General features: G+C 36.8%; 1 protein-coding gene across 2 annotated transcripts in view; it reads left to right on the top strand.

Moving 5' to 3' along the window:
- Positions 1-23,618, top strand: part of LOC127850937 (dystrophin-like) — a 241,431-nt gene that overhangs the window by 197,520 nt on the left and 20,293 nt on the right. For both annotated transcript variants that reach the window (XM_052384339.1, XM_052384338.1), the window contains 15 exons: positions 1,205-1,374; positions 3,053-3,209; positions 3,452-3,584; positions 4,004-4,155; positions 5,428-5,562; positions 6,903-7,033; positions 7,810-7,904; positions 12,108-12,168; positions 12,943-13,079; positions 13,403-13,595; positions 16,833-16,918; positions 17,377-17,534; positions 20,211-20,377; positions 21,615-21,726; positions 23,091-23,224. In XM_052384339.1, coding sequence (XP_052240299.1) covers positions 1,205-1,374; positions 3,053-3,209; positions 3,452-3,584; positions 4,004-4,155; positions 5,428-5,562; positions 6,903-7,033; positions 7,810-7,904; positions 12,108-12,168; positions 12,943-13,079; positions 13,403-13,595; positions 16,833-16,918; positions 17,377-17,534; positions 20,211-20,377; positions 21,615-21,726; positions 23,091-23,224 — 2,021 coding nt within the window. The remainder of the gene's footprint in view (positions 1-1,204; positions 1,375-3,052; positions 3,210-3,451; positions 3,585-4,003; positions 4,156-5,427; positions 5,563-6,902; positions 7,034-7,809; positions 7,905-12,107; positions 12,169-12,942; positions 13,080-13,402; positions 13,596-16,832; positions 16,919-17,376; positions 17,535-20,210; positions 20,378-21,614; positions 21,727-23,090; positions 23,225-23,618) is intronic.

Here is a 23,618-nt window from a genome sequence, read left to right as displayed (position 1 = left end):
TGTTGTCTTTGTGCCTAATCAGTATTCATTAGTGGTTTTAATGGTCATAGTATACAGTATAGTCTTGCAATTAATTATCATTATTATAATGGTGATGGTGACATTGAATAGATCAACTCCATGGCAGCTGGATACAGGCTATTTGAGAGGTCAGGGAGCCCGAGTCAGCCATTTTCACATATTTGCATTTTAAGGTTTGGGCATTCAGCTTATGTATCATTCTGGGAAAACTGGGCTTAATGCATTTGCTTAACGTGTTGTAAGAACAAAGTAAATTTCCTATTTGAAAAGAGTTTTATTCTAACCTTAGTACCAAGAATAGATATAAAAGCTCAGCTTTCCTGCCTTACAAAAAACAAGTATTAATTTGAAGGTGAAACCATAAAATTACAGTAATGTAACATTGTTTTCCCTCAAATCAAGTTTGTGACACACAAAGTTAATAGAATTAATTTATATTTAACATCTTAACTTATCCATTGTTGTCTGTTTGTGTTTATTTGTGTAGTGCAGATGGGACTTTTTGTTTGTTCGTAATGTTTCACTGTCCTTATGTGGGTGATTTGATACCTTATTTAAGACAGGAGGAAACTGTTCATCCTTTAAACACTTGCCAGTCAGACACAATTGTCTTGTATCCATATCCACCTTCCAGACATACACATGAAGTATTGAAACTATTGTATAACATACCCCCCTCCCACACACACAACTGTCTGACAGTGGGATATGTGAATGAACTTCCCTTCAGTTCTTATGAATGTTATGCTGGTCCTTTTTTATAAGAAACAAACACTGACAGTTGATATGAAATGATAAAGACCATAAATTGATAGAAAAAATGTGAAATCGTGTAAAGCAAAGCAAAAATGGCTATATTCAACCAGCATAAAACCAGAACAACTGCAAGTAACTCGCAGTCTGTTAAGGTTTAATGCTGTTTGCTGCTCATCAATACCTTAGGGTTGAAAAAGAAGCCTTTAAAACTTGAATATATTATGGTCTTACATTTTATTTAATTTTTTAACAGATCACAAATGTGTAAAATTGCGCATGAGAGTGATAAAGGGTTAGGTTTCTCATAATATCTATTGTTATGTTCTATATTTCTGTTCATAGATTGGAAAGCAGCCTGTGCACATTGCACAGGCTAATCATGGACAACATTTTATGCACATGCATTATGGCTCTTTTCTGTTCTCAGGACCTGCAAGCGGAGGTAGACAGCCACCAGGCCACATATGACTCCCTGAACTCTGCTGGGAACCAGCTGGCCCAAAGAATGGTGGGAACCGACATCCAGCAGCTACACAAGCGCCTTGAGGAGATGAACCAGCGCTGGCTCAGCCTCATGACCAAATCTATGCAAATTAGGTAAGCCACCATGCCAAATTGGTGAAGCGTTAAGCAAATTATGACCAAATTTGGTAAATCACTCAGCATCTATAGACAAACTCTTTTGCAAAGGGTCTTCTAGTCATTTTTGCTTTTGGGTGCTTTGGATGGTTTGGCGTTCTGTTGCAGCCGTAAGTACTTGAATTTTGATTCCTTAAAAGCTTCATTGAATGAAACCTCATTGCTAACTTCTCTTTTAGATTAAAATCGTCTAGGCCTTTAAGATACAGTCATACAATTTTAGTTATAGAAGTAATTAAATTGTAAACAATTTTAATCGCTAACATTCAATATGAAGACAACTGCATTTATTCTATTGGCCCTTCTATCACATGATATTTATTGGGATCTTTGAGGTTGATGTGATTGCAGATTCCAGCCCTTAAAGTCATTTAATGATTTAGTTAATGGATATAAAGTGCACTGGTAAAGCACTGTTACAAAAAGCTCAACTTTCATTGCAACTTTAATCAATGCATGTAAACAATTAAATTAATTCCAAGTGATCCATTCTACACTTGGTTTTTGTGCAAATCTGTCACTGTGCCAAAGCATTGTTAATGTCACTTTGTTTCTGTGTTGAGGAACAGAATAATTCATAAGAGATTTCAATGGTACTTGGAGAACTGATCCCCAGAGTGCAATTTCTAATGATTAAGTAATTAAGAGGAAAATAAGGTTCATTTGGAATGTGATTCAATGATCTTTTGCAGGCAGTTTTTCTATTGTAACAAATACTGTCCCCCTTTTGTGATGAATTATTAGCACACTTGATGCATCACTTTGCACAGTGTTATATTAGACACATGTTTTTAAAATACTGAAATACTGGTGACAATAACAATATAGAATATGTCTTTTATGAATTTGAATTTTTTTATGCAAAGTGAAAGATTTCATCTCTGGTATTTTGACCTATAGGAGATACAAAATATAATTTTATAAAAAATATCGCCATATAATTAAATGAAAACATGTCTGGTTTTTACAATCATCTTCAAAACAAAGGAGTCCTGTCTTTATAAACAGCTTACAACACCATCAAAGTGTTTTCAATAGGTTCATTAGTGACATGGTGTCTCTAATATATGGACTGAGCTCTGTGAAAAGAGGGTGTAATGAATGTGCTTAAAGTATCGTCCCAGATTAGCCTGTGCAGTTTGCACAGGCTAATCAGGGACAATATTTTTCCCTTTTATAATATTTTTCGTTTACAGAAAGTGTCTTCTTAGCAAAAATTTAGTTTAGGCAGAAAGTGTTGTCTCTGATTAGCCTGTGCAGACTGCACAGGCTAATATGTGACGATTCTTTACACATATTCATTTAATCCCCTTTTCACAGAGTGCAGCTCATCTGTAGTGTAATATTGTACCTAAATTGTACAAATGAGCCATATGGGAAAATTTAACTTGATGCAAGCACGGAAAGTGTCGTCCCAGATTAGCCTGTGCAGTCCAAACAGGGTAATTAGGGACAATACTTTCTGCCTGAAGTTGATTTTCGTTAAAAAGAAATTTCTTTAAACGAAAAATACCATAAAAGCCAAAAGTGTTGTCCCTGATAAGCTTTTGTGGATTGCACAGGCTAATCTGGGATGACGCACATGCATAAAGCCCAGTTTTCCAAGAACAAGGTTGAAATAAAGAATAAATTGCAGGGGTCGTTTGGAGACAAATGCTGAACAGTGGTTACGACTGCTGCACACCATAGAGGACCTGTTGGCATGGATACTGAGGAAGCAACATGATCTCAAGGCACAGAGACCTGTTGGGGGAGACAACTCATCCCTGAAGAAACAGCTTGATACCAACCAGGTAGCTAGGAGTTACTTCTTTTGTTGTATTGTCGTCTTGTTAGAATTTTTCCATTTTCTCAGACTAATTCTCAAAGGGGATTACAATGGTTATGGTAAAAATGGTGTTTAGTTGTTGATGAGTTGAATGATAGTTAATAATTATGAGTTAAACATATGGAAAATGAAGGAAAGCAATAACACTTATAGATGCTGCAAAGGCGAATACATCTGTCAACAGTACTGTTGTTTTGATTTCTTCAGAAACTGTGGGAGCAACTGAACCTGAAGGGCCCCCTGGTGGAGCAGACGTTGTCTGCAGGGCGCCAATATCTGCAGGAGGAGGGGGAGGACAGCAGGCTCAGTGTGGACAGCGGGGACAGCTCAGCAGACACAGGTGACACTCCACTAAGTATTTTGGGGGTTACGTAGGATTGCTTTGTTGACTTTTACTTTTGTGCGATCTAGTTTTAGCAATAACTACCCATCAAATAGTTTCATTAAATAATGCTGGAAGTGTACATATTGTACAAAAATTAATATTCCTGGTCATTCTTACATCACATGTAACCGTTTCCCACTTAATACGTCGAAGTGGGTTCAGGTTTTATGCTGTTTGCTGCTCATAAGTATCTCAGGGTTGGAAATGAAGCCTTAACATGAATCTATTAAATAAGATTCTTAATTTTATTTTATAAGGGACTACAAATGTGTCAAAATGCGTATCTAAGCAGTAACGGGTTAATATTTCTAGTCTTTCTTACATCACATTTACAGCAGTGTCTTGAGATTCTAGTGTTTTGTTTACTCTGCCAGGCGACACAGGCAGCTTGGAGAAGTCCCCAGAACGAGATGCTCGGCAGCTGATTGTGAAGATCCGGCGGCAGATCCGTCTGCTTAACAGGAAGTGGGTGGAACTCAATCAGGGATGCAAGCAATGGCAGGCTGTACTGGATGAGGTCTCAGAGGTAGAGTAAATTGTAGCAAAAGTTTTGGTTCATAATGCTCCCATCCAAGATGGTACAATGTATATTGGTTAGTGTAAAAATTCTCATTACTTAAAGCTTGCGTTATTAGATTGGCTGGAATGTTCATCCCTTTTTATGCCCCTCCATCTACCTACCACTGGTTTCTATGTTTATGGTTTGTATGTCCCTTTCATTCCCTACCACTGGTTTCAATGTTTATGGTTTGTATTCCCCTCAAACCCCCTACCAGTTGCATTCTTTATGGTTTGTTTGTTATTTCATTCCTCTACCACTGGTTGAAATATTTATGCCCTTCAAACCTCTAACCATGGTTGCAATGTTTATAGTTGTTTTTATGCCCCTTCATTCCCCTTATTTGTTGTTTCAATGCTAATGGTTGTTATTCCCCTCAAACCCCCAACCACTGGTTGGAATGTGAATGGTCTGTATGCCCCCTCCATCCCATACCACTGGTTTATGGTTCTTAATATATGGCCCTTTCTTTCTTTACAAGGGAAGTTGTCCTGCTAACATACTAGTTTGACCTTCAAAATATTTGTTTCACTTCATGTCATCTAAGTGCAAGGGAGATATAGTTACATCAAAAGGTGGTCATAATGAGGCTCAAGCCATTTATAATATGGGTATAATTGTAGTTTATTGTAGCTTGTATATGCTTTAGATTGTAATTATAAGAATTCAAATTTTCTACATTTCATCTGGGTATAAAATGTCCAAAACGTTTGTCTAATTTATGCATAAATGCCATCTCGCTTTCTCAACAGTTCATAAACTGATGAAATGCAAAACATGCTGTTCAATTTTTAATTAAAAACATTAAGTCATCAATAAATGACACCAAAATTACTTCAAGTATATAAGTTTATTTTTACTTACAACAAATAATGATTTGCTGGTGGTGAGTAAAACAGTTAAGGTACAAGGGCAGTTAAATTAAATATGAGCCGTGCTTTTTGAAAAAGGGGTTTTAATGCATGTGCGAAAAGTGTTGTGTCAGATTAACCTGTGCAATCTGCACAGACTTATGAAGGACGACACTTTCAGCTTTCATGATATTTTTCGTTTAAAGAAGGTCTCTTCTTAGCAAAAATAAAGTTTAGGCAGAAAATGTCTTCACTGATAAGCCTTTGCAGACTGCTTAGGCTAATCTGGGACGACACTTTACGCACATGCATTAAACCTCGTTTTCACAGAGCATTGCCCATATTTATTATCTTGACCATTAATAATATACCAAATTTTCTCCCACAGAAAATGACATACTTCCAAGATGCTATGGATGATCTCAAGGAGAGCCTTACAAAAGCTGAGAATGAGAAGAACACATGGAAACCTGTAGCAGATATCCTTATAGAGAACCTGCAGTATGAGATAGAGAAAACTAAGGTAATAAACTGGTTGAGATTGTGTATGCCCCCATAGAGTGGGATGCATTAAGCTGTTTACTTAAGGACACTCTGTCCCTAAGTACATATATGTATGTATGATTAAAGCTTGTGTTTTAAGCTCCTCTGTTGAACTACTGGGTCGTTGTCTCTCAAACTTATACAGCGGAATGATATCCATATTGTATATGATAATTAAGAAAGGCCTTAATGTGTAGATGATTTTTAAGAAAGAAATGTTGGCTGCAAAATTGTGTGGCAGAATTATGGCCCTTTGTTTTTTCCCTACAGATAAAGAGGATATTTGTTCATGCCAGTGTAAGATCGTTTGTTATTTCAAGAGTGATCAAAGAAAATATATTTTCACTAGTGGCGCAGCAATACGTTATCATTGTGAAATAACAAACGATCTAACACTGACATGAACACATTTTCTGTTTCTTTTATGCCCCCTTTTCAAGAAAATAATTAACAGCTGCTTCCCTTTGTCTGAAAAGTTACCCTTTCTCGGAGTTTCTCCCGCTGCGTGCCTCAATACACTTCAAAACACAAATGACGTCATTAATGTGACGAAATGACGTCATTATACCAGCGAAATTGCCAGTTAAACTCTTTTACAATGTAAATAAACGGTGAAAAAGCATAAAAGAAAAAGAAAATTTGTTGGATTCGGTGGAATGTCGATTTTAATTCACTCGTGATCATATAAAATATATATAAAATTATTTATGATATTCTAAAAATAGAAAAAGGAGTTCCGAAAATTTGTTCTTTTCACTGGTGAAAATAACAATTTGTTCTTTTCACTGCTGTTATTTCACTGCAGAAATGTCATATTTTATCATAAGGTATAAAAGAAATAATAGTCCCAAAATTGTGTTTAACTCCTGTAACTCCTTCTTGAATCTCGCTAATACTTTTACAGTTGAAAGACCTTAATGAGCAGATGAATGTAAGCAAAATTATTGCCCCAGTCTTCATGGTTATATACTTAACTCTTTCCTACTCAGAAGAAAAGTGAAAATGGCTATGTGCAAACAGCATAAATCCAGAACAGCCTGGGAGTAACTCGCAGTCTGTTCATGTTTATGCTGTTTGCTGCTCCTCAGTATCTAAGGGTTGGAACTGAAACCTTTAAAACTAAGATCTAGTAAGAAAGGCCTTTAATAAAATTCAACATTCTGAGGGATTACAAATGTGTTAAAATAGGTATCTAAGTGGTAAAGGTCTAAACCACATGCCCAAATCCTAAGGCTTTCATAGATAATGATTATATATGTACTTTGTAGTGCATTATTGCCAACCAATGTTCTTATAATAAAAAGCCATGGTTCATTGCAGACATATCAGCAGGCAGTGGCCCCCATACAGGGTCAGGTGGACAATGTGAATGACCATGTGAATGACTTTGAATCTGCCAACGTTATACTCACCCATGTCATAGTACACAAACTAGAAGACTACAAAACAAGGTATGTCTGCTTATTAATATAGAATCATTATGGCTCGTGGGACATTAATTTTTGTTGATTTTGTGGGTTGACAAATTTGACAGAAAAACAAAGGGAAATGACCGATACAAATTCCTCAGAAAACCATTATTGTACGTGTCAAGAACATTTTTTTTGAAGAGCAAAACATTTGATGCCAAGGAGTATAAACAGTTTTTACAGTTTTCAGTTAATGTTTCTTTACAAATGCATCACAATCTTAAACAAAGCATTATGGATGTTTCAAATTTAAGATTTATTGTTAATGTTAGTTTTATTTCAAAATAATTCTTATTTTTGAATTTTAGGGTAAAATTATAATTTTTATTCTGAATGTTAACAATAATTTAGCAATTAATATAAAGGATAACATGATGGTACTAGGCAGATTACAAGCAAAGTGACATAGCATTTATAGTCTTGATATGAATTAACTGACATATATTGAAATATCAGCCATTAACACTAATATGAACATATGTGTCTAGAAAACTGGGCATAATGCATGTGCATAAAGTGCCGTCCCAGATTAGCCTGTGCAGTCCGCACAGGCTAATCAGGGACGACACTTTCCGCTTAAACTAGATTTTTGGTAAAAAGGGACTTCCTTGAATTGAAAAATACTATTAAAGTGGAAAGTGTTGTCCCTGATTAGCCTGTGCGGACTGCACAGGCTAATCTGGGACGACACTTTACTCACAGGCATTATGCCCAGTTTTCTCAGAAGGCGACTCATATTCTTTGTTGTGTTTTCACAGATGGAAAGAAATTCAGTTGTCTGCGGAAGACAGATTAAAGAATTTACACGATGCCTTGAGAACTTTCGGACCTAACTCCCAGCATTTCCTCTCTGGTTTGTGTTTAGAAGATATCTGGTTTAATTAACCATCACAACTTTCATAAATTTTAATCATTTTATTTGGTAATTGAACATTATGATCAGATTGTCATTAAAAAATTTGAAAACTGATAATTCAATTATTAACATGATATGACATGTCAACATAGCATGAAAAGGACTTTTTCAGCACATAGAATAAATGGCACATATATATTGGCCATATAATATATTATTGTAGCTATAATTTATAGGCTAAGCTTCTTAAAACTTATATTTCCTTTTTTAATCATCAAACAATACACATTATAGATGAAAGGCAATATTTAGGTAATACACAATCTTTATTTGATAGAAGTTTTCACTGGTATTGACACCCATGTATTTGTTGCAATGCTTTCAAAACTTTGTTATACCCCCATTACCATTAGTAATTGGGGCTATATAGGAGTCACTTTGTCAGTCTGTCTGTCTGTCTGTCCCGAAAATTTCATCCGATCTTCACCAAATTTGGTCAGAAGTTGTATCTAGATGAGGTCTAGGTCAAGTTTGAATATGGGTCATGCTGGGTCAAAAACTAGGTCACGGGGTCACTTAATGCGTTTGAAACGGAAAGTTTGTCCATACCATAAATATGTCATTTATCGTTAGATTTTAAATTGACTCGGTACATTTGTTCACCATCATGGGACGGTGTGTCGAGCGAAAGAATTATGTCGATATCTCTAAGGTCAAGGTCACACTTGGAGTTCAAAGGTAAAATGCTTGTCAGGGCCATAGCTTTGTCGTTCATTGTGAGCTTTTAAAATCATATGGCACATTTGTTCACCATCATTGGACGGTGTGTAGCGCGTAAGAATTACGTTGATATCTCCAAGGTCAAGCTCACATTTTGAGTTCAAAGGTAAAAAATGGCCATAAATGAGTTTGTCCGGGCCATAACTATGTCGTTCATTGTGAGATTATATTTAATAAACTATTTGAGCATCGCGCTTAATAAATATGCGTAAATTGTTGTCCCAGACAAGCCTACGCATTTCACACAGGCTGATTTGGGACAACACTTTCCGCCTTAACTGGATTTCATTTAGAAGTGACTTCCTTTAAACAAACAATTCCATCAAAGCGAAAAGTGTCATCCCTGATTAGTCTTAATACTGTACAGGCTAATCTAGAACAACACTTTACACACATGCATTAAGCACAGTTTGACCCAGGGCAAAGCTTATTAGTCCCCTACCGGTGAAACCGGAGAGAGACCTATGGTTTGCGCTCTGTGTGTCTGTCAGTCTGTCACAGTTTTCTGGATCCTGCGATAACTTTAAAAGTTCTTCATATTTTTTCATGAAACTTGAAACATGGATAGATGGCAATATGGAGATAATGCACGTCATTTCATTTTGTTCCTACGTCAAGAATTCTGGTTGCTATATGGAAACAATTAAACTACAAATATTGCTGAAAATGGTGGATCCTGCGTAGGTAGGGGACTTGTATTGCTTGGCCATTGTCTTGTTTATATTGTTATGTACTTTTGAATAGAGGGATTTTCACACATTTTTAGCTCGACTATTATATATGAAATATATATAGTCGAGCTATACTACTCACCCCGGCGTCGGCGTTAGCGTTAGCGTAAGCGTCTGCGTGCAAATGTTAAAGTTTTCGTACTACCCCAAATATTTTCTTTGTCCCTTGACATATTGCTTTCATATTTTGCATACTTGTTTACCAACATGACCCCAACCTATAAACAAGAGCAGACAACTCTATCAAGCATTTTGTCATAATTATGGCCCCTTTTCCACTTAGAATATGCAGCAAATGTTAAAGTTTTCGTACTACCCCATTTATTTTAATTGTCCCTTGACATATTGCTTTTATATTTTGCATACTTGTTTACCAACATCACCCCAACCTATAAAAAAGAGCAGACAACTCTATCAAGCATTTTGTCATAATTATTGCCCCTTTTATACTTAGAATATGCATATTATTGATAAATCTATGTTAAAGTTTGCGTACTACCCCAAATATTTCCTATATCCTTTGACATATTGCTTTTATATGTTGCATACTTGTTTACCAACATGACCCCCAACCTATAAACAAGAGCAGACCACTGTATCAAGCATTTTGACATAATTATGGCCCCTTTTACACTTAGATAATTGAACATTTTGCTTAAATTGCCATAACTTCTTTATTTATGATCACATTTTATTATTACTTTGACAAAACAACACTTACCTGAATACCACAATGGACTCCACCCAAACAATACCCCACGCCCTTACCAGAACCCCTTTCACCACCCCCCCCCCCAACCTCACCCTCCCCCCCCCCCAAAATAATTTTTTTTAAACATCATCTAATAAATTATCCCACCCCACATTATACCCCCCTCTCACCCCCACCCCCCCTACCCCCCACCCCTCCACCCCCCCCCCCAAAAAAAAAAAAAAATTTTTTTTTTAAACATCATCTTATAAATTACCACACCCCACATTATACCCCCCTCTCACTCCCCTCCCACCCCCCTACCCCCCACCCCCCCCTATTTTTTTTTTAAACATCATCTAATAAATTACCACACCCAACATTATACCCCCCTCTCACCCCCCCCCCCTCACCCCCTACCCCCTCCCCAAAAAAATAAATATTTTTTTTCCTTTTTTTATTTTTGAAAGATCGTCTAATAAATTATTGAATATGAACAATTTCCCCATGATGGCTTACGTTATACTGTCAAGCACTCGAATAGTCGAGCGCGCTGTCCTCTAACAGCTCTTGTTTAAAATGGCATTTGGTTTTTATTATAATTGTTATTTATTCACCTTGTATAAGTCCAAACCAAACTGTGTGATATCATAAGATTATTGACAAAAATATTTGAACACCATTTAGACAGCAGAATAAAATGAGATTCTTGTAATCATGGTATCACAACAGTTATTGGGGAAGATCACATCTTTACTCATAGCATTGTTTACATACAGATAATATTCATGATTAAACACTCCACTTAGTGTTGAAGTACTCACAGTGTTTAATTAACTGCAACCTTTTGACAACCACTGTGTGCATTGTGATAAATGTGGACATGTTGTGTTTATATTTTTTGTGCAAGAGATGGACTTATATTCCAAACATATGAAGTGGTGTAAAATAAGATGTATGTTTTTAAAAATTAAATAGATGCTAAAGTGGACAATGGATCTAATAAATTTATTTTAAAATCGTGAATCAATTGAGACAAAGAAAGTGGTTGCGATGAAAGGTTAGCTCATATTTAGATTGTGTCATAATAACACACAATTTTTTGAAACACCCCTAATGAAAATAAATGGAAATTTAGATTTATTGGTATTTGCATGAAGAATTTCAGGTGAAACTTTCCAGCAGATTATTTGACTTATACATGCATATATGTATAATTAATAAAAATATATTTAAAAAAACATTTGAAAGAATTTCATTCTCTTGTTCATGAGGTCTAATTGGCCCACCCATGAGGGTTACTTGTTTTCCTTATATGAATATACTGATTTTTTTTTCTTGAAATCATAAGGCCCAGAGGTTTGATATTTGACATGTAACAGTCTTCTAGTATTAATAAATCCTTTTTGCATACACTTATTTGTTCAAAGACAGTATGCATATTAATTGCCCTTAAAATATATAAATTTACTGTAATGATTTTTGCTGGTTTTTGGTTAGAACTTGTACATTTCAATACACATCATCTTGTGTTTTTCGCCATTCTTCAGTTTAGGTCATAATAACATGTCTAAGGTAAGTTTTTGAAGGCCTTAATGCCCTTTTGTTTTTCGTATGTGTCATTTACTACTGGTACATATTGTTTACAGTCTGTACATATTAACAAAAATCAAGATCACTTTACGCAATTATGTAGGCAAACTCTACAGTCAACCATTTTCACACGTTTACCAATCATTGTGTTTATGAGACCCGCTGTGAGATAATGGGGCTTAATGCAAGTGCGTAAAGTCTCATCCTAGAATAGACTGTGAAGTCCGCACAGGCTAATCCAGGACAAACCTTTCTGCTTTAACATGTATTAAGTGAAAATCTAGATTAGGAGTAAAGTGTCACCCTTATTAGCCTGTAAAGCATGCACAGGTAACTCTGGGATGACACTTCACGCACATGCATTAAACCCTGTTTTCACATATTGAGGCTTGTTGTGTTTTGCAGCCTCTGTAGAACTTCCCTGGGAGAGGTCGGTCGCTGGAAATAAAGTGCCTTACTATGTCAAGTATGCATCTTCAATAATATTAAATTGCTAGTACTAATATTAGTTTAAATAATTACCTCTCTGTAAAGTATTAATACTGTTTTTGTTGTTGACATTTTAAAGTTCAATCTCCCAGGTAGATTTCGTCACACACACAGTGTAGATTTATTTTATGGTGTCATGTGGTTTATATAGTAAAAGATCAGTGATTTAAAACTGCTAAATCACCATTTCATACAGTGAAAAATAACATAGAAGATATTTCATAATTTTCATTATTTTACTGTGAAATCATGTCATTATTTTGACTTAATGACATGATGAATCCTACCAAATTATCAGGTTTACCCCTTTTCAAATGATAATTCTTTTAACCGTGGAAAAGCATGAATCATGAAAAAAGATTGGTTTCTGTAGAGGATTTATGTTTACTCACATGTGATAATAGAAAATAAATAATTGTAGTTGTGGCTAGGCCTCATGTGAAAATATTAATTTCTCCGATCACTTCTGAATTATAACCAATGAGTATACTCTACATAAATAGTGCTTATTAGAGTCTTGTTCATGGAAAACTGTTCTCAATGAATGTACTTCAACTGTTCAGTCCACACAAACTAATAAGGCACATGGAATTGTGCGTCTAAAGGGGGTCTCTTCTAAATGAAAAATCAGTGTAGACAGAAAGTGTTGTTCCTGATACCATACAGGCTCATCTGGGACAACACTTTACACACATGCATTATGCCCTGTTTTCCTATCACAAGGCTTATTTCATCGCACATTATGTTCCAGTCACACCAAGAAGACGACTCACTGGGACCATCCAGAGATGACCCATCTCATGGACGCACTCAACGATCTCAACAATGCTCGCTTCGCTGCATACAGGACCGCGATGAAACTGAGGCTCGTCCAGAAGAAACTCTGTTGTAAGTACTTGTTTTGTGGATTAATTCGTGCTTTTGTAATAATTGTTATCTGGATCTCCTGTTCTACAGAGGTACAAACAACAATTACCCCATTTATGTTCCAATAAAGTCTGTTTATTTGGTACTAAGGCCTTAAAATTAATCTGTCTTCAGTCAATTCAACGCATATGCATTAAGCCCCATTTTCCCACAGCCTTTGCTTAAAGATATATTTCTAACAGTGATTGTTGTATTTCCTGTTTTCTAGTGGATCTGGCTTGATATGACTGTTTAAAAATTAATAAAAACATAAAAAAAATGAAAGTTTGATTCTTGTTTCCCAGTGGATCTGGTGGACATGAAGGTTGCCACAGAAAAGTTTGATGAGCAGGGCATACGGGGCCATAACGACAAGCTGATGGACGTTGTGGAGATCATCAACTGTCTGTCGGCCATGTACGAGTCGTCCGGCAGCAACAACGATGTGCCTCTCTGTGTGGATCTAGTGCTCAACTGGATGCTGAATGTCTATGACATGTGAGTACCATAGTTTCATTGGTCGTCCTTGTTCATCAGGATTTGTTATCCTCCCCCAAAGCTGAAGGGATATAGAATTGGCATTGTCCTTCCGTCCATCTGTCTATCAAATGCTTGTTATGTTTTTATTTCACAGTATTTCAACTGTATGCTGAATGTTTAACACATGTGATTGCAATATTTATGCTCCCCTTCAAAGAAGAGGGGGTATATTGCTTTGCACATGTCGGTCTGTTGGTCCGTCCACCAGGTGGTTTCCGGATGATAACTCAAGAACGCTTGGGCCTAGGAACATGAAACTTCATATGTACATTGATCATTGATAACTTAAGAACGGATACGCGGCCAACAGGGCGAACTCTGAACAAAATAACTGAAGCAACTGGTCTGTAATCCTAAATCTATAATTATCAGATGAAACATCATCATTTGAGTAAAATAAAGTGGATCAGTAAAAGCATTATCAGAATATGAGATTTTTTTGTATATTTTGTATATTAAATATTGTGTTAATGTTAAATTTTGTTGATTAATATAAATATAAGCAGGACAGTGGAGGTAATACACTATTATATCTTTCTTAAATACAGGGGAAACAAAAGCAATAAGTTTAAATTTCATGTTTAATAAATAGAGGATATTTGTTCATGTCAGTGTGAGATCATTTGTTATTGTTTTCATTGTCCCTTGACATTTTGCTTTTATATTTTGCATACTTGTTTACCAACATCACCCCAACCTATATTTCCCCCAACCTCACCCCCCCCAATTTTTTTTTTTAAACATCATCTAATAAATTACCTCACCCCACATTATACCTCTAACTCACCCCCTACCCCCCTCTACCCCCCCCACCCCCCCCCAATTTTTTTTTTTAAACATCTAATAAATTACCAGACACCACATTATACCCCTCCTCTCACTCCCCCTACCCCCCCCCTCCCCCCCCAATTGTTTTTTTTTTAAACATCTTATAAATTACCACACCCCACATTATACCCCCCTCTCACCCCCACCCCCCTACCCCCCCCCAATTTTTTTTTTTTTTAAACATCTAATAAATTACTACACCCCACATTATACCCCCCTCTCACTCCCCCCTACCCCCCCCCCCCCTATCCCCCCACCCCCCAATTTTTATTTTTTATTTTTTAAACATCTAATAAATTACCACATTATACCCCCCTCACTCCCCCCTACCCCCCTACCCTCCCCCACCCCCCCATTAAACATCTAATAAATTACCCCACCCCACATTATATCCCCCTCTCACCCCCACCCCCCCCCTACTTTTATTTTTGGAAGATCGTCTAATAAATTATTGAATATGAACAATTTCCCCATGATGGCTTACGTTATACTGTCAAGCACTCGTATAGTCGAGCGCGCTGTCCTCTGACAGCTCTTGTTAGGTCACAAGGTCAAAGGTCAAGGTCACATTGACTCGAAATAATTAAATGGTTTCCGGATGATAACTCAAGAATGCTTACACCTAGGATCATGAAACTTCATAGGTACATTGATCATGACTGGCAGATGACCCCTATTGATTTTCAGGTCACTAGGTCAAAGGTCAAGGTCACAGTGACTCGAAAGAGTACAATGGTTTCCAGATGATATCTAACATTAGGTCAAAGGTCAAGGTCACAGTGACAAAAAACGTATTCACACAATGGCTGCCACTACAACTGACAGCCCATAAGCCCATATGGGGGGGCATGCATGTTTTACAAACAGCCCTTGTTTTTAATTTGTATGCCCCCGGATCGAAAGATCGGGGGTATATTGTTTTTGGCCTGTCTGTCTGTCATTGTGTCAGTCATTGTATGTGTGTGTCACAAAACTTTAACCTTGGTTAAACTTTTATAACTTTTGCAATATTGAAGATAGCAACTTCATATTTGGCATGCATGTGTATCTCATGGAGCTGCACATTTTGAGTGGTGAAAAATAAAGGTCAAGGTCATCCTTCAAGGTCAAAGGTCAAATATCATTGTTTTTTTCTTTCCTAAAACTTTTACCTTTGTTAAAGTTTGGTCATAACTTTTTTATGCCCCCCTTCGAAGAAGAGGGGGTATATTGCTTTGCTCATGTCGGTCTGTCTGTCGGTCGGTCGGTCCCTCCACCAGGTGGTTGTCAGACGATAACTCAAGAACGCTTGGGCCTAGGATCATGAAACTTCATAGGTACATTGATCATGACTCGCAGATGACCCCTATCGATTTTGAGGTCACTAGGTCAAAGGTCAAGGTCACGGTGACCAGAAATAGTAAAATTGTTTTTGAATGATAACTCAAGAACGCATACGCTTAGGATCATGAAACTTCATGGGTAGATTGATCATGACTTGCAGATGACCCCTATTGATTTTGAGGTCACTAGGTCAAAGGTCAAGGTCACGGTGACCCGAAATAGTAAAATGGTTTCCGGATGATAACTCAAGAACGCATACGCCTAGGATCATGAAACTTCATGGGTAGATTGATCATGACTTGCAGATTACCCCTATTAATTTTGAGGTCACAAGGTCAAAGGTCAAGGTCACGGTGACCCGAAATAGTAAAATGATTTTCGGATGATAACTCAAGAACGCTTTTGCCTAGGATCATGACACTTCATACGTACATTGATCGTGACCCGCAGATGACCCCTATTGATTTTCAGGTCACTAGGTCAAAGGTCAAGGTCACAGTGACAAAAATCGTATTCACACAATGGCTGCCACTACAACGGACAGCCCATATGGGGGGCATGCATGTTTTACAAACAGCCCTTGTTAATATTGAAGATAGCAACTTGATATTTGGCATGCATGTGTATCTCATGGAGCTGCATGTTTTGAGTGGTGAAAGGTCAAGGTCATCCTTCAAGGTCAAAGGTCAAATTTATGGCTTCAAAGCGGCGCAATAGGGGGCATTGTGTTTCTGACAAACACATCTCTTGTTATATTTTTTTTTTAGGTTAAGGACATTGTATGTATTTATTTGTGTAGACAGAAAGTTGTGGTGTATTACTGCTGGAGTTAAAAAGACTAAGTTCGAGGAAATTTGTGTCTGGTAATTGAATAGCCAAAGCTATGCAGTCAAAGTCTATTTGAGATTAACAATGATGGAGTATTTTAACAGTATTTTCTGGAACTAAAAACTAAACAGATACACAAATTTGCTATTGAAAACAATATTTTATTTTAACTTGCTCACATTTGAACATGTATTGAAGGTATTGTTGTGTTTACAGCACTCGAAGTGGGAAGATTAGAGTGCTGTCATTCAAAGTGGGCATTATTTTGATGTGCAATGGACATGTGGACGATAAGTATAAATGTAAGACTGAAAGTTTATATTAGGGAATACAAAATAGTCAATCTTATTTCACAAAACTGAGAGTTTTGTAATTGTAGGCATTTTAAACAAGGCTATTGCCATATTGTTTTGTTCCAATAAGAACAAACTCCTTTACGCTATTGTTTGTTCAATATTTCTAATTAAGTTAAGATTAATATATTCAAGAAAACTTTACCTAAGAAGTTAATATGTGTTGATAATAATTATGTTGTCATAGTATGTTAACAATATGTGTATAAAATATGCAATAATATGTTTATTTAGGAATTGCACATCTAATTGCCCATGAAATTAAATTATGTTTAAAAAAAGAAAAAAATGTCTTGCTCATGAATAGATACATAAATAAAAGATGCAGAAATATGATGTTAATATAAATAAATCACAGTTTAAGTAAATTGCAACATAATTTATAAGTTTTCATAAACTTTTTTTAGTCCTGTTCCGCCTGATCGCAGACAAGAATGGTCTCACAGACCAGCGCAAGCTTGGTCTTCTGCTTCATGACTGCATGCAGTTACCACGGCAACTAGGCGAGGTGGCTGCTTTCGGTGGCAGCAACGTTGAACCCAGCGTGCGCAGCTGCTTTGAGAAGGTACAATTGTTGCTAACAATGGATGGGTTGCCATGGTTTGAGTGAACACCATTATTGAGTTTTTTATGGTACACAAAACAGAGATTTTAGTTTCTATGGTAACTATGATTACAAAAATTTAGGTTGCCATGATTACTGCATGGGTGAAAGTTTTCCGTAATATTACGGATCTCCGTAAATTCGATCTTCAGTTAGGTCGTTTTTCCAGATTGTATGAATCCGAGGAGATATTTGGGGGTAATCCCTGCCTTTGATTTTGATCGGACCTGAAGTTCAACATCAAAACAGTAACGGCTACGAGCCAAAATAGCATGTCTCCCGCAAAAGGAATCGGGTACGGATTCGAGCCAAAAGACCAGAAGGCAGCATGACGTCACCTCATTAGAATATTCTGGTGAAATCTGCCGATAATTTATGATTCCTTTGTCTATGAAATGGTTTACCGCACGGAATAACTCTAAGTAAATCGGGAATCTGACTTGGTTTCCAAAAAAGCGTTCTGATTGGTTTATGTAAATTGGTCAACTAATGGAAATGGACGTTACGAAACTGTCTTATCTCTAAAAAAAATAAGACAGACATTTCAAAATAACTTTACTTCCGAAACAAACAAAAAACACGATCAAATCATGTATTTGCATCTGGGGTACAACACAAAAGAACTTGAAAGTTGTGTGAAAAACAAGTGGCGATGAGAATGGCTCCATGAAAGAGACTCTCGTGGAGAGAAATGGGGAGATTGTTTTTTTTTAAAAACACTCCGGGTAGCGCATATTGTGATATCTGTTTCAAAACGATCAAGTACCAATCAAATGGGAAAAAGGCAAAGTCTCACGCCGAGGACGTTACGCATGTGAAAAATTACGGGACGTGAAAATCAAATCATTAGAAAATTACAAGATAAGATATACAAACAAATTACTTAAAAATACAAGACAGAAAATGTGTTGCTATAACATGTTCATTGACCTATATTATACTGTAAATATTTGTATATAGTTTAGAAAGTATCTTAAGATTTTACCTATCATGTTTTATCTACATTAAATTTTAAAGAAACAGATTGTGATATTTTCTAGCCTGCAAACTAACTGTTTTTTAGCTCGACTATTATATATGAAATATATATAGTGGAGCTATACTACTCACCCCGGCGTCGGCGTTGCTGTTCCCATGTCCGTTTGCGTGCAAATGTTAAAGTTTTCGTACTACCCCAAATATTTTCAATGTCCCTTGACATATTGCTTTCATATTTTGCATACTTGTTTACCATCATGACCCCAACCTATAAACAAGAGCAGACAACTGTATCAAGCATTTTGACAGAATTATGGCCCCTTTTATACTTAGAATATGCATATTATTGATAAATCTATGTTAAAGTTTGCGTACTACCCCAAATATTTCCTGTGTCCCTTGACATATTGCTTTCATATTTTGCATACTTGTTTACCATCATGACCTCAACCTACAAACAAGAGCAGACAACTGTATACAGCATTTTGAAAGAATTATTGCCCCTTTATGCATATTATTGATAAATCTATGTTAAAGTTTGCGTACTACCCGAAATATTTCCTGTGTCCTTTGACATATTGCTTTCATATTTTGCATACTTGTTTACCATCATGACCCCAACCTATAAACAAGAGCAGACAACTGTATCAAGCATTTTGACAGAATTATGGCCCCTTTTATACTTAGATAATTGAACATTTTGCTTAAATTGCCATAACTTCTTTATTTATTATCAGATTTTATTAATACTTTGACAAAACAACAGTTACCTGAATACCACAATGGATTCCACCAAAACAAAACTCCATGCCCCAACCCAGAATCTCTGCCCCCCCCCCCCCCCCCCTCCCCCCAATTTTTTTTTCCTTTCTTTTTATTTTTGAAAGATCATCTTATAAATGATCACACCCCACATTATACCCCCCTCTCACCCCCCCCCCCCCCCCCTACCCCCCCCCCCTTAATTTTTTTAATTTTTTTTAAAGATCGTCTAATAATTGACCACACCCCACATTATACCCCCCTCTCAACCCCCCTACCCCCCCCTCCAAAAAAAAAAGATCGTCTAATAAATTATTGAATATGAACAATTTCCCCATGATGGCTTACGTTATACTGTCAAGCACTCGAATAGTTGAGCGTGCTGTCCTCTGACAGCTCTTGTTCTGTTTTTAATCACTTAAAAATACAGGTGTCTTTAAGCTCAGGAGAAGTGATTTTTTTGTTTCAAATAAGCTAAAATGCAGGAGCTTCCGGGGGCCGGAGGCCCCTTTGACCCCTGGCCAGAAACCGGCCCCCAGGCCCCCAGATTTTATTTTCAGTATTTTGGGAATTTTCAACTTTCACCCATGTAACTGTGAACACATAAATTTTGGTTATCATGGTAACTGTGAGCACAGAATTTGCTTACCTTGGGAACTGTGAGGATATATGGTTTAAGACAACCATGGTTACTGAGAACAAATAAAGATTAATGTAACCTTTATTACTGTGAACACATGTATATTGGTTACCATGGATACTGTGGCCAACACATTTTCTTCCTTTTGAACACAGAGATTTGGGTTACAATGGAAAAATGACAAGTACAATTTGGAAAATTGTTTGTTGATCCATTGCCAGTCTCATGCCCATTTCTTTATTTCCATAATTTTGCAGGCGGCTGGAAAGCCCGAGATAGAGCTGAAGCATTTCCTGGAGTGGCTGCGCCAGGAGCCCCAGTCCCTGGTCTGGGTCCCTGTTATGCACAGGCTGGCGGCCGCAGAGAACGCCAAACACCAGGCCAAGTGCAATATCTGCAAAACCTTCCCAATCATCGGACTAAGGTATTTACTCTATAATTAATTTGATCCTCGCTCTGGGAAAATGGGACTAAATGCATGAGCATAAAGTGTCCTCCCAGATAAGCCTATGCAGTTTGCACAGGCCAATCAGGGACAACATTATCCGCTTTTATTGTATTTCTATGCTCCTGGATCGAATGATCTGGGGGAATATTGCTTTTGGCCTGTCTGTCACTGTGTGTGTCTGTCCCAAAACTTTAACCTTGGTCATAACTTTTGCAATATTGAAGATAGCAACTTGATATTTGGCATGCATGTGTATCTCATGGAGCTGCACATTTTGAGTGGTGAAAGGTCAAGGTCATCCTTAAAGGTCAAAGGTCAAATATATTGCTTCAAAGCGGCGCAGTAGGGGGCATTGTGTTTCACAAACACAGCTCTTGTTTGTTTAAAAGAAGTTTCTTCTTAGTGAAAATCAAGTTTAGGCGAAAAATGAAGTTCTTGCTTTACCTGTGCCGAGTCTGCAGTCTGAATCTTGGACAGCAATTTTATTAGCGAGGCTGTTTTCGGAGAAAACCCGAGGTATTGTAATAGCCTGCTCATCTTCCGACATCCGCCGGCGTCGTGCTAAAACCTTTACATTGGCTCTAAAATCAAAGTGCTTTTACCTACAACTTTGAACTTCATATGTAGATGTACCTTGATGAGTTCTACACGCCACACCCATTTTGGGTCACTAGGTCAAAGGTCAAGGTCACTGTGACCTCTAAAAAAAAAAAAATTCTGACAAGCTTTCGCAGCCGAGTGTGGTTCCGGTTATGCGATGCTCTTGTTAAGCCCTGTTCTCCTAACATGAGGCTCATTTGTATTAAAGAGTCATTTGACACAGTGGGTGGTATAACTGGTTTTAACCTCAACTGAACAAGCAGTACTCAAAAGTGAGTTATGCCTGTCATTGCTGTTGGTCATGCTTCGTTGTTATCAGAGAACTATAAGCCCTCATAACAATTGGCTGCAATTTTCTAGAGATGGTCCTTTATCAAATTTCTTAAATACATTTAAAATCTCTGGATGCCATATTGTCCCAAAATAATTACAAAACAGAAAATTAAATTTAATTTAAAAAATGTTTTGTATATTTTTGTGAATTATGTGTATTGTGTCTATTCAACAGGTATGTTTCTCTTCAAAGCTTCAAGTATGTTCCACGATTTCATAGGAACCTGAGTCCCTGGTACTTACATTATTATTATACAACTAAAATGTTTCTCTTCCACAGGTACCGATGTCTTCGGTGCTTCAGCTTTGACATCTGTCAGAACTGCTTCTTCTCCGGCCGTAAAGCCAAACACCACAAACTGACTCATCCTATACAGGAATACTGCACCACTGTACGTACATAGAGCTCTATTAGTGAACATCTACTTGTACTCTGCAACATTTTTTTAACACTTGGGCCTTGTTATGGGAAAACTGGGCTTAATGTATATGCGTAAAGTGTTTCCCAGATTAGCCTGTGAAGTCTGCACAGGCTTATCAGGGGAAAAACTTTCTGCTTTTATGGAATTTTTGTTGAAAAGATTAATACTAACTTCAATGAAAATCCAGTTAAAAAAAGTGTCGTCCCTGGATGGATTGTCTGGACTGCACAGGCTAATCTTGAACAACGATCACTTCTATGCTTAAAGCCCAGTTTTCTGTAAATTTAGACATACCTTTTTTAATGCTAATGTCATCATGAAATTCTGAGTATTAATTAATAACCTAGTTTTTTCATGGAGATTGATTAGCAAGATTGAGGCATATGGGACTTATTAGTGGTGTGATATTCAAAACTATTCAAAGCATGAATAAGAATACAGATGATAGCAAATTTGTATCCCCGCCAAAGGCGGAGGGCATGAGAATCCGCGTTGTCTATATCTCAGAAACTATATCAGATTTAAACATGAAACTTCATGGGTGTATAGATATTAATGAGGAGAAGTGCCATGTACATGAACCATAACCCTGCACTTTCTAAAATAAAAGTTATTGCCCTTTCATTTTGTATGCCCCCGGATCGAATAATGGGGGGTATATTGTTTTTGGCCTGTCTGTCATTGTATGTGTGTGTCTGTCCAAAAACTTTAACCTTGGTCATAACTTTTTTAATATTGAAGATAGCAACTTAATATTTGGCATTCATGTGTATCTCATGGAGCTGCACATTTTGAGTTGTGAGAGGTCTAGGTCATCCTTCAAGATCAAAGGTCACATATATGGCTTCAAAGCAGCGCATTAGGGGGCATTGTGTTTCTGACAAACACATCTCTTGTTGTATGATGTTACTATTCAGGGCTATATCTCAGATACCATACAAGACTTCAACATGAAACTTCATAAGTGTATTGATATTAATAAGGAGAAGTGCCATGCACAAGAACCATAACCATACTTTTTCTAAAATATGAGTTATTGCCCTTTGTTGTCTTTGTATTGTGTAACTTTTCAGGGCAATATCTCAGATATGCTACAAGATTTCAATATGAAACAACATGAGGGTATAGATATCAATTAGGAGAATACATAAAACACTTACCCTACACTTAAATTTTTTAGGATTATACCATGTATGAAGGGATTTGCACCCATCCGTAAACAACAATTATTTGGCGGGGGGTATCAATTTAACGAATTTGCTTGTTCATATTTATATTGTATTTGTTTGATTGCAAAAAAGACAAGTTTGTGATGCTTTTTTGCTTTCCTTTAGACCTCATCAGGTGAAGATATTCGTGACTTCACTAAAGTCATGAAAAACAAATTCAAGACGAAGAGCCATTTCCGTAAACCTCGCCTGGGTTACCTCCCTGTACAGACCGTCCTAGAGGGCGACATGTTAGAAAGGTAGAGAAACTCGTGTTATTGTTTAATTTACATAAATCTTGTGTGCATTACCTCCATGTTTAGACCATCCTTGAGAGGAACATGTTAGTAAGGTATGGCACTAGTGTCGTATGTTTTTTTTTAAAGAATTTAATACCATGGATAAATTAAGCAATACCATGGGTAGTTTTATACAGAGATTTAATAGTTAAAATAAGAAGTTCAGTCTACTCTCGTTATCTCGACATCGGATATCTCGATTTTCTTGATATGTCCAAGTAAGGTCAATGTCCCAACTGTTTTCCTTCTTTATCTATATTAATAAGCATCGCATTTTTCGATTTTTGTTATGTCGAATTATTCGATATCTCGATATAAAAATTTGTTCCGAGTCCCGATTTTACATGTATTTACA

This window comes from Dreissena polymorpha, chromosome 11 (genome assembly GCF_020536995.1).
Source record: "Dreissena polymorpha isolate Duluth1 chromosome 11, UMN_Dpol_1.0, whole genome shotgun sequence".
NCBI classification, from domain to species: Eukaryota; Metazoa; Mollusca; class Bivalvia; order Myida; family Dreissenidae; genus Dreissena; species Dreissena polymorpha.
Note: the sequence above shows the minus strand (reverse complement) of the source record. Positions and strands in the feature narration are given on the sequence as shown.